At 61.5% G+C, this 12,449-nt stretch overlaps 1 gene segment (V, D, J or C); it reads right to left on the reverse strand.

Moving 5' to 3' along the window:
• Nucleotides 1–68: 68 nt before the first annotated feature.
• Nucleotides 69–11,964, reverse strand: LOC105309842. The segment is given in 7 exon segments: nucleotides 69–283; nucleotides 404–519; nucleotides 3,034–3,366; nucleotides 3,500–3,817; nucleotides 4,065–4,403; nucleotides 4,499–4,816; nucleotides 10,479–11,218. Coding segments are annotated over 6 exon segments (1,359 nt in total).
• Nucleotides 11,965–12,449: the final 485 nt, after the last annotated feature.

A 12,449-nucleotide genomic window follows, 5' to 3' on the forward strand; every position in this document is an offset into this window, starting at 1 on the left:
GCGCGTTAGGGCCGTCTGGTGAGATGCCCGGGCTGGGGGACAGAACCTCCACGGAAGCAGTTTCACAAGATAAAATATACACATTTATTTGAGGCGACACACGGGTACGTCACAAAGCAATGCCGGGCGGTGTCCAGGCCGGACGGTGTCCAGGGGGCTGCGGGCTGGTGCGGGGAGATCTGAGCACAGGTGGCGCAGCCTGCAGGCCAGGCGGCTCCAGGCGGTGGGCCCCTCCTGATGGCGTCTCCTTGGTCTCCACTGCTCTGGGGGGTGGTCACTTCACCTGCAGGGGACAGAGGTACCGTGAGCCCCTCTCCCGGCTGGGAACGAAGGTGGCAGTGGGAGGCCTGGTGGGCCCAGCCCCCGGCCACCCCCTGCACACCCCGCCCCACGGCCCGCCCACCTTGAACAGCGTGACTGTGGTGCTGTAGAACAGGCTGAGGAGGAACAGCACGATGAAGGTCGAGGCCATGGCGTTCAGGTTCTCGAAGCCCTCCTCCTCGGCGCCCAGCTCCCCCTCTGCAGAGACAGCAGGGACTCAGGCCCTGTGGGCACCACGGGGTCCCCCGGGCTGCCTGCCTTCTGAGCCCGCCAGGCCCTCTGCTGTGCTGCCTACCAGGAGGCCGGGGCAGCGGGTGGCGGAAGCAGGGGACGGAAGGGAGGGGCCCTGTGGAGCGTGCAGACTGTGCCTTGGGCACCGGCCGGGCGGAGGCAGTGCCCCCAACCCAGCAGCCCCGGACACGACCCAGCAGCGCAGACGGGGCTGAGGGCGGGCCCTAGCTCTCCCAGGAGTCTGCAGGGGAGGGACAGCCAGCACCACTGGGGCTGGAAGGCTGGAGCAGGCCCTGTCACCTGCTCTTGGCGCAGGCAGGTGTCTGGGCCCGAGGGGGCCCTCCTTGCCACCTTGGTGAGACGCTCTCTCTCCTTAGAGTGGAGGGTGCGTGTGAGAGGCTGTGTAAGGCCCTGACTTGCTTGTCCATCCCATGGGATTCATGGCTCTGGGACTGAAGCGTCGGACAGACCGAGGGCCCAGGGAGAGTGACACTGGGTTGGACAGCCCGACACATTCAGGGGCATCTGCAGCCCCCACACAGACGGGCCCTTGGCGGTATCTAGACCTCAGGCCCCCAAAGGGCCAGGGGAGCGGGGAGCCTAGGAGGTGGCCGAAAGGAACAGCGCTGCCCGCGGGCAGAGGAGCCCCCTCGGGCCTGCGCCCTCGCCCCGACGCAGGCCGCCCCTCTCCCCCGCTCCCCGCTCCCGCGAGCACCCAGCGCCTCTTGTTCTCGGTGGGTGCGGGCCCTGATGCTTTCAGCAAGAGCGGGCCTGGGAGGGGCGGCCCCCTCGACACATCCGGCTGTCCCTGGGTACCTGCATCTGCTGGGCCCAGCACGGACCTCTGAGCCCCTTGCCCTGGGCCTGGGTCGGTGGCCTGGTCAGAGTCCAGGCCGCCTGGCCTATAGGTGGGCCTACGAGCTGAGGCAGACGCGCAAGCACAAGCAGGACCTTGGACAAAACGCGCTGTAGCGAGCACGGTGCAGAGAGAGGCGCAGCCAGAGGCAACAGTGCGCGGGGTGGCCGTCCACGTGCACGCACGTGTCCATGTGCGTGTGCGTGCACGCATGCGTGTGCCTGCAGTGCATACGTCTTGTGCATGTATCTGTATGTGCCTACATCTGTGTATCCATGTGTACATGTGTCAGTGTGCATCTGTGTGTTTTCTCTGTGTGTGCCCATGTGTGTCCATGAGTATCTGTGTGTGCACATGTGCACAAATGGTTATGAGTGTGCTTGTACCTCTGTATTCATGAGCACGTGTCCATGTGTACATGCATGTATGATCATGAATATGTCTGTGTATTTTGTACATGTCTGTATGAGTGTCCACGTGTCTGTGCATGTGTGCATCAGTGTGCATGTGTCTGTTATTTGCATGCTGTGTCCATGTGTGCATGCATGTGTCTGATTGTGCGTGTCTGTGTCTGTGTACATGCATGTGTGCATGAGTGTGGATGTGTCTGTGTGCATGCATGTGTTTATGATTGTGTGTGTGTCTGTGTCTGTGTGCATGCATGTGTGCATGAGTGTGCATGTGTCTGTGTGCATGCATGTGTCTGATTGTGTGTGTGTGTCTGTGTACATGCATGTGTGCATGAGTGTGCATGTGTCTGTGTCCATGTGTGCATGCGTTTATGATTGTGGGTGTCTGTGTGCATGTGCCCATGGGAACATGCATGTGTGCATGAGTGCGCATGTGTCTGTGTGCATGCATGTGTGCATGAGTGTGCATGTGTCTGTGTGCATGCATGTGTGCATGAGTGTGCATGTGTGTGCATGCATGTGTGCATGAGTGTGTATGTGTCTGTGTGCATGCATGTGTTTATGATTGTGTGTGTGTCTGTGTCTGTGTGCATGCATGTGTGCATGAGTGTGCATGTGTCTGTGTGCATATGGCCATGGGTACATGCATATGTGCACCTGTGTGCCCATGTCCACTGCGTGCATGTCTCTGTGTCCATGGGCATTAGTGTCCGTGTCCATGTGTGTGCGTGTGTGCTTCCGTGTGTACGTGTTCATATCTGTGCATGTGTCTCTGTGTGTGCATGTGTTGCATTTGCGTTACACACCCGTGTGCCTGTGTGGCTGTGACAGCAGCTAAAGCGGCAGTGAGCGTGGGCTCTGTTGCTGTGAGGGGTCTGCGAGCGGCTCAGAGGCTGCCAGCTGCAGCGGGAGGCCGGGGTGAGGCGGGGCTGACCGTGCAGCGTGGTGTGCAGGGTGGCGGCACAGCCACGGCCCCAGCAGGCAAGAGCATTGCTCACTCAGGACCAGCATCTTTTGAACGGATCTTTTTATTTCTAATTTTTATAGAATGCGACATCTCACCCCATTGACACAGTCAGTTTGCCTGCACGCACACACACAGTGACAGGTCAGCCAGAGGCTCCGGGCACCGCCGTGAGGGGTGGCCTGGCGGTCACTGGCAGGTGCTGGCTGTGTCAGACAGGACCAGGGACACGTTGTACAGGGTGGGTTTACCGGTGGACTTGTCCACGGTCCTCTCGGTCACCGAGTGGGGCAGAGCCTCGTGGCCCACGACGCAGGTGTACGTCTCCCCGCTGAGCCAGTCGTCTGTGTTCACGGTCAGGATGCTGTACACGAAGTAGAGGTCTGGGGTCTGGGGCTCGGGCATCGGGGCGCTGGTCACGTACGTGCTGGGGGCCATGGGCTGCCCCCTCTGCATCCACCGCACGAACACGTCTGAAGGGGAGAAGCCCTTCACCAGGCAGGTGATCGAGGCCAGCTCCTGCAGGCCCAGCTGCTCCCGCGTTGGCGGCAGCACGTACACGGAGGGCATGTGCCTGCCGACGTCTGCGGGAGGAGAGATGGCCGTGAGTGCCGGCCGGGCAGGGGCACAGAGGGGGACTCCCGCCCTGCCCTCGGTGCGGCCAGACCCCGAGGCTGTGGGAGGGGCCCAGGGCAGAAGGCAGAGGGCAGGGCGTACCCTTGGGCTTGAAGACGGTCTGCTTCAGCGGCGAGGGCAGGTCCGTGTGGGTCACCGTGCACGTGAACTCTTCTCCTGACTGCCAGTCCTCCACACACATGGTCGTCTCGCCTCTGGCGCTGAAGGTGGCATTGGGGTGGCTCTCAGAGACATTCATGCGGGTTTTCAGAACCTCGCCATTCTGGCGGGTCCAGGAGATGTCCAGGCTATCGTAGGTGGCCAGGTCTGTGACCAGACAAGACAGCGTTGCTGTCTTGGTCAGGAAGATGCTGGCGAAGGAGGGGGGCGTGGTGAAGATTCTGATGCCGGTGGACGCACCTGCAGGCAGAAGAACGTGTCTGAGCGATGGCCGGCCGTGAAAGCAGGCGCGGGCACAGACGGGCCGAGCCCCGGGCCCCGCTGGAGGGGCCCAGCGCGTCCCCACCCCGCCGGCCCCCTCCCTCTTCTTGGCCCCCCCGGGCGACCATGGCCTGGGGAGCAGCAGGCTCATCAAGGCAGCGTGTGCAGGCCTGGATGGGCGCCTGTGCATCGGGGGCTGTACTCGAGGGCAGGAGGGAGCACTCACTGGGGGTGCACATGGAGGACACGTTCTTCTTGAAGATCTGGTCTCTGTGTTCCACGTGGCAGGTGAACACACTCTGGCTGAGCCACTCGATTTCGGTGATGACCAGGGAGCTGGTGACCCTGTAGGTCAAGGGCCCGGACCCTTTGGGCTCAGCCTCCACTTTGCCCATGGTGACCCCAGAATCCACCTGCTTCCCGTCCCGCAGCCAGGACACGGAGATCTGCCTGGGGCTGAAGCCGGAGGCCTCGCAGAGGAGCTTGGATGTGCGCTGGCTATTGCTGGAGAAGGCGTCACGGGGCGGGGTGAAGACGGTCACGTTGGGGGGCAGGTCTTCGGGTGCTGCGATGAGGGGACGTGCGTCAGCCTGGCCTGGCCCCACCCCGGCCCAGCCCCACCCCTGCCCACCTGGCTGAGGGGAGGAGGCTCCATCTCACGTGTGAGGGGAATTTTCACTTTTCTGTCACCGCTGGTGTGCTTGACATTGCACATCACGTAGTCATCTGAGCCCCTGAGGATGTCTGCCGAGGGCAGGAACAACTGGGAGGTGGCCAGGTAGCTGCCCTCCCTCAGGACAGGCGGGAAGCTCGTGATGGCGCTGGTGCCAACGGCGCTGCTGTTCTTGTACGTCCAGGAGAAGGAGACGGAGCTGGGCAGGAAGTCCCGGGCCAGGCAGCCCATGGCCACCAGGCTCTCGTCCAGCAGGAGGTTCTCACAGGAGACAAGGGGGAAGAGATTTGGGGCAGACGAGGTCTCTGAGGACCAAGAGGGGACAAAAGAGAAAGGGTGGTGAGAAGGTGTCTTCCTACGCCCTGCCGGCCAGGGGCCGAGGCCAGCTCTGTGGCTCTGTGGCTGCCCGGCCCTGCCCCCACGGCTGCCCCTCCAGGGCTGAGCTCACTGCAGCCTGCAAGGCCGGCCAGACCTGGCCAGTAGTGTGGCCCAGAGTCCTGGCTCCAGGTGGCGGGTGGGAAGGCCTCTGAGCCCCCGTCTGGTGCAGGAGCCCAGCTCTGAGCATGGGAAGAAGGGCGTGCCCCGCTTGGGGCCGGCGGGTCTGGCCCTCCGTCCCCCAGCACCGCTGGCCCTGTGTCGTGGGCTCTCGCGCCCTGGCTCCTGGCTCCAAACGGCGCAGGCCGAGGCCAGCTCTGCCTCCCCGCCGCACACTGGGGCCGCGGCGGCTCAGCCTCAGCACAGAGCCCCAGGCAGCCCAGCCCGCACGGCCCCGGCTCAGGCACCCTGGAGCCCGGCCCTGTGAGTCCGGGGTCCGAGGATGGCTGTGTGTGTGATGGGTGGGCCTGGTACTGACTCAGCTCGGCCCAACCTGAGCACAACTGGGTCACTGAGGTCAGCCTGTGTCTTCCAGGACAGTTCTGCATAGCCAGCTCAGCCCAATGAGACCCACATGGCGTAGCCGGTTTGATCTGGGCCAAACCGATTATCAGAGTTGTCTTGGTCAAGTTGGCTCAGCCAGTCCATTTTTGCTGGACCCAGCTCGGCTCACTGTGTTTAACTGGGCTCGGCCACCCAGACCGTCTCAGCTCTGGTTCACCCAGCCCAGCTCAGCTCAGCTCATCCCAATTTTCCTAGCTCAGTTCAGCCCAGCTCACCTAGCTCAGCTCAGCCCAGCCAGCTCAACTCATCTAGCTCAGCCCAGCTCACCCAGCTCACCCAGCTCACCCAGCTCAGCCCGGTTCAGCCTAGCTCAGCCCAGCTCACCCAGCTCATACCAGCTCAGTCCGGTTCGGCCCAGCTTAGCTCACCTAGCTCAGCCCAGCTCACCCAGCTCACCTAGCTCAGCCTGGTTCAGCCCAGCTCGGCCCAGCTCACCCAGCTCATACCAGCTCAGCCCAGCTCAGCTCAGCCAGCTCACCTAGTTCAGCTCAGCCCAGCTCACCCAGCTCAGCTCAGCTCAGCCCAGCTCACCCAGCTCAGCCCAGTTCAGCCCAGCTCACCTAGCTCAACTCACCCATCTCAGCCCAGCTCAGCTCACCCAGCTCAGCCCGGTTCAGCCAACCCAGCTCAGCCCAGCTCACCCAGCTCAGCCCAGCTCACCCAGCTCAGCCCAGCTCAGCTCACCCAGCTCAGCCCGGTTCAGCCCAGCTCAGCCCAGAAAACCCAGCTCATACCAGCTCAGCCTGGTTCAGGCCACCCAGCTCAGACCAACTCACCTAGCTCAGTTCACCTAGCTCAGCCCAGTTCAGCCCAGCTCAGCCCAGCAAACCCAGCTCATACCAGCCCAGCTCAGCTCACCCAGTTCACCCAGCTCAGCCCAGCTCACACAGCTCAGCCTGGTTCAGTCCAGCTCAGCCCAGCAAACCTAGCTCATACCAGCTCAGCCTGGTTCAGCCCAGCTCAGCCCAGCTCACCCAGCTCATACCAGCTCAGCTCAGCTCAGCCCAGCCAGCTCACCTAGCTCAGCTCACCCAGCTCAGCTCAGCTCAGCTCAGCCAGCTCACCCAGCTCATACCAGCTCAGCACGGTTCAGCCCGCCCAGCTCAGCCCAACTCACCCAGCTCAGCTCAGCCTAGCTCACCCAGTTCAGCTCAGCTCAGCTCACCCAGCTCAGCTCACCTAGCTCAGCCCAGCTCAGCCCAGCTCACCCAGCTCAGCTCACCCAGCTCAGCTCAGCTCAGCTCAGCTCAGCCATTCCAGCCCAGCTCAGCTCATACCAGCTCAGCCCGGTTCAGGCCACCCAGCTCAGCCCAGCTCACCTAGCTCAGCTCACCTAGCTCAGCCCAGCTCAGCCCAGCTCACCCAGCTCAGCTCACCCAGCTCAGCCCAGCAAACCCAGCTCATACCAGCTCAGCTCAGCTCACCCAGCTCAGCTCACCTAGCTCAGCCCAGCTCAGCCCAGCTCACCCAGCTCAGCTCACCCAGCTCAGCCCAGCAAACCCAGCTCATACCAGCCCAGCTCAGCTCACCCAGCTCACCCAGCTCAGCTCAGCTCAGCTCAGCTCAGCTCAGCTCAGCTCAGCCCAGCTCAGCCCAGCTCACCCAGCTCAGCTCAGCTCAGCTCAGCTCACCCAGCTCACCCAGCTCACCCAGCTCAGCTCAGCTCAGCTCAGCTCACCCAGCTCACCCAGCTCAGCCCAGCTCACCTAGCTCAGCTCACCCAGCTCACCCAGCTCAGCCCAGCTCACCTAGCTCAGCTCACCCAGCTCAGCCCGGTTCATCCCAGCTCAGCTCAGCTCACCCAGCTCATACCTGCTCAGCCCGGTTCAGCCTGGCTTAGCTCAGCCCACCTTACCCAGCTCACCTCAGCCCAGCTCAGCCCAGCTCGGCGCAGCTCAGCTCAGCTCAGCCATTTCAGCGCAGTTCGGCTCAGAAAGCCCAGTTCAAACAAGTTTACTCCAGCCCAGCTCAGCCCTGTAAGTCCCGCGAGCCTGGCGATTCCAGCCAGAGAGGCCAGAGCAGCCGGCCTGCTCGCCTCTGCTGAGACGGCCTCCCCTGGGGTGCCGCACGCTGGGCCCGGCCTCTCCCTGCCCTCCTCCACTGGACACCTGAAGCCCGTCCCCGTCCCTGGCTCCAGCCGGCTTTTGGCTCCTGAGCAATCCGAGTTTCTACCACGCTCAGCCACCTGGTTAAAACACTTCCTGGCAGCTTTAAAGCATGAAAACATCTCGCAGGAGTCGGGGAGTGTTTGCTCCAGGGACAAGCCCATCCCGGCTCTGGCATCTCCCAGGCAGAGCTTGGGGGTCCTCCCCGTGGTACAGCCCCTTCCGCGGGCACAAGGCTTTATCCGCGTCCCTCCCTGAGCCTACAACCAGCCCCTGGCTCTAACTACATCCCCCTCCCACGATCAGGAGACACATTTTCCAAATTTGCCATTTGAATTCTGCTCTTCGGCACAGCTCATCGGAAGGCGCGTGCTGCGTCCAAGTGCGTAGCAGTGACCTAGAAGCCCGGGCGCCTTTCCGACCTGAGGTGACTGAGGTGGTGCCTGTCTGACTGGGGCATGGCGAGCCGTCTGATTGATGGTTCACGAGCAGCAGAGGCTCCTGCCATTTCCCCCCGTGCTCCCCGGAAACACAGAAAACGGACTCACTCAGACAGGCCTCTGCCCTCCCCGAGCCGTCAGTCAGTCAAGAGGCCCCTTCGACCAGAAACAGCCACACCCCCAGACGCCGAAGCAGCAAGGGCTGCTCTCTCTTACCGGCTCGGGGCTGCTCGCGGGAAGTCCCGTGGGGTCCTTTGTCATGGAACGTCCTTCCAAATCCATGATGACTGGCCGGCCGAGCCAGGGGTGGCCGGCCGGCCCGGCGGCAGAAGCCAGGACTGCTCGTCCGTAGCCATGGTGCCAGCCGCCAGCCCCTGCGAGCAGGCAGGAGCCCTCCCGCCGTGCGGGGCTCCGCTGTCGCCTGCCTCGCCTGCCGCCTCACGGCGTCCCCTTAACCCGCCGGCGAACGCGAACGCCTTCAACGGGAAGGACTCGAGACCGTCACACACGGTTCACCTAAACCTTGGCCTCAAACGAATACTTGAAAAGAAACGAAAAATACCGAAACCAAGACGACTTTGTCAGAATCTCAAAGTGTTTCTTTATCACAAAGAGAAAACTGACAGACTTTAAAAACCGAACACTCAGCGCAGAAGCCGTGGCTCAGGGCGCAGGGAGCCTGTGAGATTAATTACCGTTTGAAGGGACAACTAATTAAAAAAAGTTATATGAACGCATTCATAAACAGTCCCTAGGACTGTTTAATTTCCTAAATGTCCCACTTTGAAAATGAATATAAATGAGAAGCTGATAAGCTAAGACTGAAAAATTAAACCCGAGTAGTGAAAAAAGGAACCTTGCAGTTTCTGTCAGCATCTTCGCCTTATTTTAGACATGCAGACTGCCCAGGTGTTGTTTTGCTCAGCACACACTTTCGGATCTGTGCGGCTGGGCAAAACCACCGAAACCACTTCTCCAGAACCAAAGCTATAAATTTGCCAACCGTGTTTTCTCGCTCCCCAAAATAGCGTCTCAGGGGCCCCACTTCCTGCCCCCGGCTGCAGGTGCGCAGCCCCCGCGGGCGGCTCTGCTCCGTCCGCTCTGAGCGCCTCTCAGCTAATTTAAAACATACGTTTAATTTATTATTGTCAAAAATCAGGCCTGAATTTTGACAATAATAAATTATTATTATTTTTTAATAGTAATAATAATTATTAAATTATAATAATTTAATATTATTATAAATATATTAATATTTATAATAATAAATATTATTATATTTATTATTATAAATATAATAATAAATTATTATTATATTTATAATATAATAAATATATAAGGCAGTTCTGAGCAGCCTTTTCTGGGCCAGACGTGCACCACCATCAACTCCAGAAAGACACGATTCAAGGTTGTTAATAAGACTTAAAAAATTAAGGTACTTGGAAACGTCTCACATTCTAAAGTCACAATTCTCTTCACATCTTCTCTCAGGAGCCACTACCAGCAGGCCCGCCTCCTCCTCCGAGTGGCCGTTTCTCTTGGAAGCTGCACCCGGGGCTCTGGCCTCGGCGGGCCGGGCGCCCGCCGTCACCGAGCTCAGAAGCTCAGGTCCCCTGCACCCAGACTGCTCTCCCTGCCAGGCCAGGAGCGTCTAGAGTCAACCTAGCACAGAGCCTCACCGGCAAGCCCAGGCAGCGCGCCTGCCGTCCCTGGTCCCACAAACACTGTCGCCAGGCGCCCTCCTCACTGGCCGTGGTGCCAATGGATAGCGTCTCCTGCCACAGCCTCACTGGCTCTGGGCACGGGGCCCCGGCCTGTCACCCCAGTGACTCCCCCAGACGTGTGGTGTTATTCCAGTCTCAAAGAATCAGGAGGCTCCGAAGCCCCTGAACCCCGGCCGCCCACCCCGGCCCCCTGGGGGACACGTCCCCTAGACCAGCTGCTGATGCCCAGAAAACTCCACAGAAAGGAGCAGAAAATGAAAGCCTGGGAGAGGCCGTCTTACCTGAGGAGACGGTGACCAGGGCCCCCTGGCCCCAGGAGTCCATGCCGTAGTAACCACAACCACATACTCTCCATCCTCACCCCACAAAAACTGGGGCACAGGCCCAGCATTGCCGGAGGCCTCCCAGAGGCCGGCCCCGGGCCCCCGCCAGCTGCTCCCCAAGACTGCCGCCGAGACCCCACACCTCAGCCTGGCCCGCCAGATGGCCGGCTGCCTCTGACTGTGACCCGGCAGCCCCCAGATGCGACTCAGAAGTCCGAGCGACGCTGACGGCCGCCGTCCCCAACAGCGGGTGCAGCAGAGCCCTGAAGCCACTGCACGTGAGGCCAGGGCCTCCAAAGGGGCCACCGGGCCTCGGTCCCCAGCCGGGCCCCCCTTGCAGCGGCCCTTTCCCCAACTCCCTTCCCTGACCTCCAAAATGCCTGGCCTCTGACACTCGACCCCCCAGTGCAGCGAGACGGGGGAGGGGAGGACTCACCTGAGGAGACGGTGACCAGGGTTCCCTGGCCCCAGGTGTCAAACCAGTTATCACATTGTGACAACTATACTAAGACCCCGGGCAATAACCAGTGCCCGGCTAAGGCCTCAGGTCCACCTCAGGTCACACCCAGTGGGGACAGAGGGGACTGTAGGTCCTGGACGCCAAGGGTGGCCGAGAGCCTCAGAGAGCCCAGTGTGACAGGGAGTCTGCGTCCTCTCCCTGTCCGTGACAGCACGGTCCCCTCCCGTCCCCTTTCTGAGTCCCTCCAGGCCGGTCCTGGCCTCTAGACCTGAGACCCAGACACCATCCTTTTCTCCCCAAATGCAGCAAAAACCCCAGAGAGAGAGAGAGAGAGAGAGAGAGGGAGGACTCACCTGAGGAGACGGTGACCATGGTTCCCCGGCCCCAGAAATCAAAGTCATCACATTGTGACAACTACACTAAGACCCCGGGCAAGAACCAGTACCCGGCTAAGGCCTCAAGTCTACCTCAGGTCACAGCCAGTGGGGACAGAGGAGACTGTAGGACCTGGACACCAAGGGCAGCTGAGACCCCCAAAAGCCCAGTGTGACTGACAGGGAGTCTGCGTCCTCTCCCTGTCCGTGACAGCACGGTCCCCTCCCATCCCCTTTCTGAGTCCCCCAGGCCGGTCCTGGCCTCTAGACCTGAGACCCAGACACCATCCTTTTCTCCCCAAATGCAGCAAAAACCCCAGAGAGAGAGAGAGAGAGAGAGAGAGGGAGGACTCACCTGAGGAGACGGTGACCATGGTCCCCTGGCCCCAGAAAGCAAAGTTCTCACATTGTGACATCTACACTAAGACCCCGGGCAAGAACCAGTGCCCGGCTAAGGCCTCAAGTCCACCTCAGGTCACACCCGGTGGGGACAGAGGGAGAGAGGACTCACCTGAGGAGACGGTGACTGATGAGCCCGGGCCCCAGACATCGAAGTACGAGGAGCACACCGCCCTCCCTGACACATCTCCCTCACAAAAACCCCGCTTCCCGCGTGTGAGACCAAACTCTGCGCCTGGCTTGGCACACAGCGTCCCGCTGTCCCCAGGTCAGACACCGAGTGCCTGACTCACCAGAGGAGGCGGCGACCGGGCCCGGCCCAGTGAGCTGGCCCCGAGACGAGGACTTGGAACCCTCTGCAGCTGTGTCCCCCGGGGCCCCCGGGAGCTGGAAAGTCGCAGCCCACCCATGTCCCCGCAGGCTCCGTCTTGTCCTCAGTCCCCTGGCCTGAGTTCTGACGTCCTTCCTGACACCCGACTGGCTTTGGTCTCACCAGGTCATGTTTCCCAGCTCACCCCTCCCGACTCCTGAGCAAGCTGGCCCCCAGCTCCCAGGCTGCTGCCCACGCCTCCCCTGCACTGTCCCTCGCCTGGCACTGGTCCCATCCCGCCAGACCCGCCTTCGGACGGTTGGCCCTGGAGCATGGCGCCAGCTGCCCTGGGGCCGGCAGCCAGGTTTTGGTAGAGCTGTCAATCACTGTCTCAGGTGGCACTGTGGTCCCCAGCTTAGCCCAAACCCACGCTGGCTGAGGGCGAGGGCGGGGGGTGGGGCCAGAGTGGGGAGGCCCCAGGTCCCCAGGGCAGGCTGCAGGCTGTGCCTCAGGCCCGCCCATGTCCCCCTGCCTGCTCTCAGCAGCAGAGAGGCCTCGTGCCTGGCGGGGGCTGGAGCCCCCAGTTCACTGCTGACCAGCAGGGCAGACACTCCCACTGCTAGGGCCAGGGGCCGGGGGGCGGGGCTGCTTTCTCTCTCTGGTCCCATCTTGCTAATTCTACCTGTTCACCATCCCTCACAAGGGCAGGCTCCTCCAGCTCCTGACAGTGGCGTGCCCACGAGGGCAGGTGCCTCCCAGCCTCCTCAGTCTGTCTGCGAGTCCCAGGGTGGTGGGGAGGGGGTCGGGAGGGCAGGCAGGGGGAGGGGCACGGCAGTCTAACGCAGAGGGTCTCACTCCCCCACA

The sequence above is a fragment of the Pteropus vampyrus genome, unplaced genomic scaffold (genome assembly GCF_000151845.1).
Source record: "Pteropus vampyrus isolate Shadow unplaced genomic scaffold, Pvam_2.0 Scaffold882, whole genome shotgun sequence".
Lineage (NCBI taxonomy): Eukaryota > Metazoa > Chordata > Mammalia > Chiroptera > Pteropodidae > Pteropus > Pteropus vampyrus.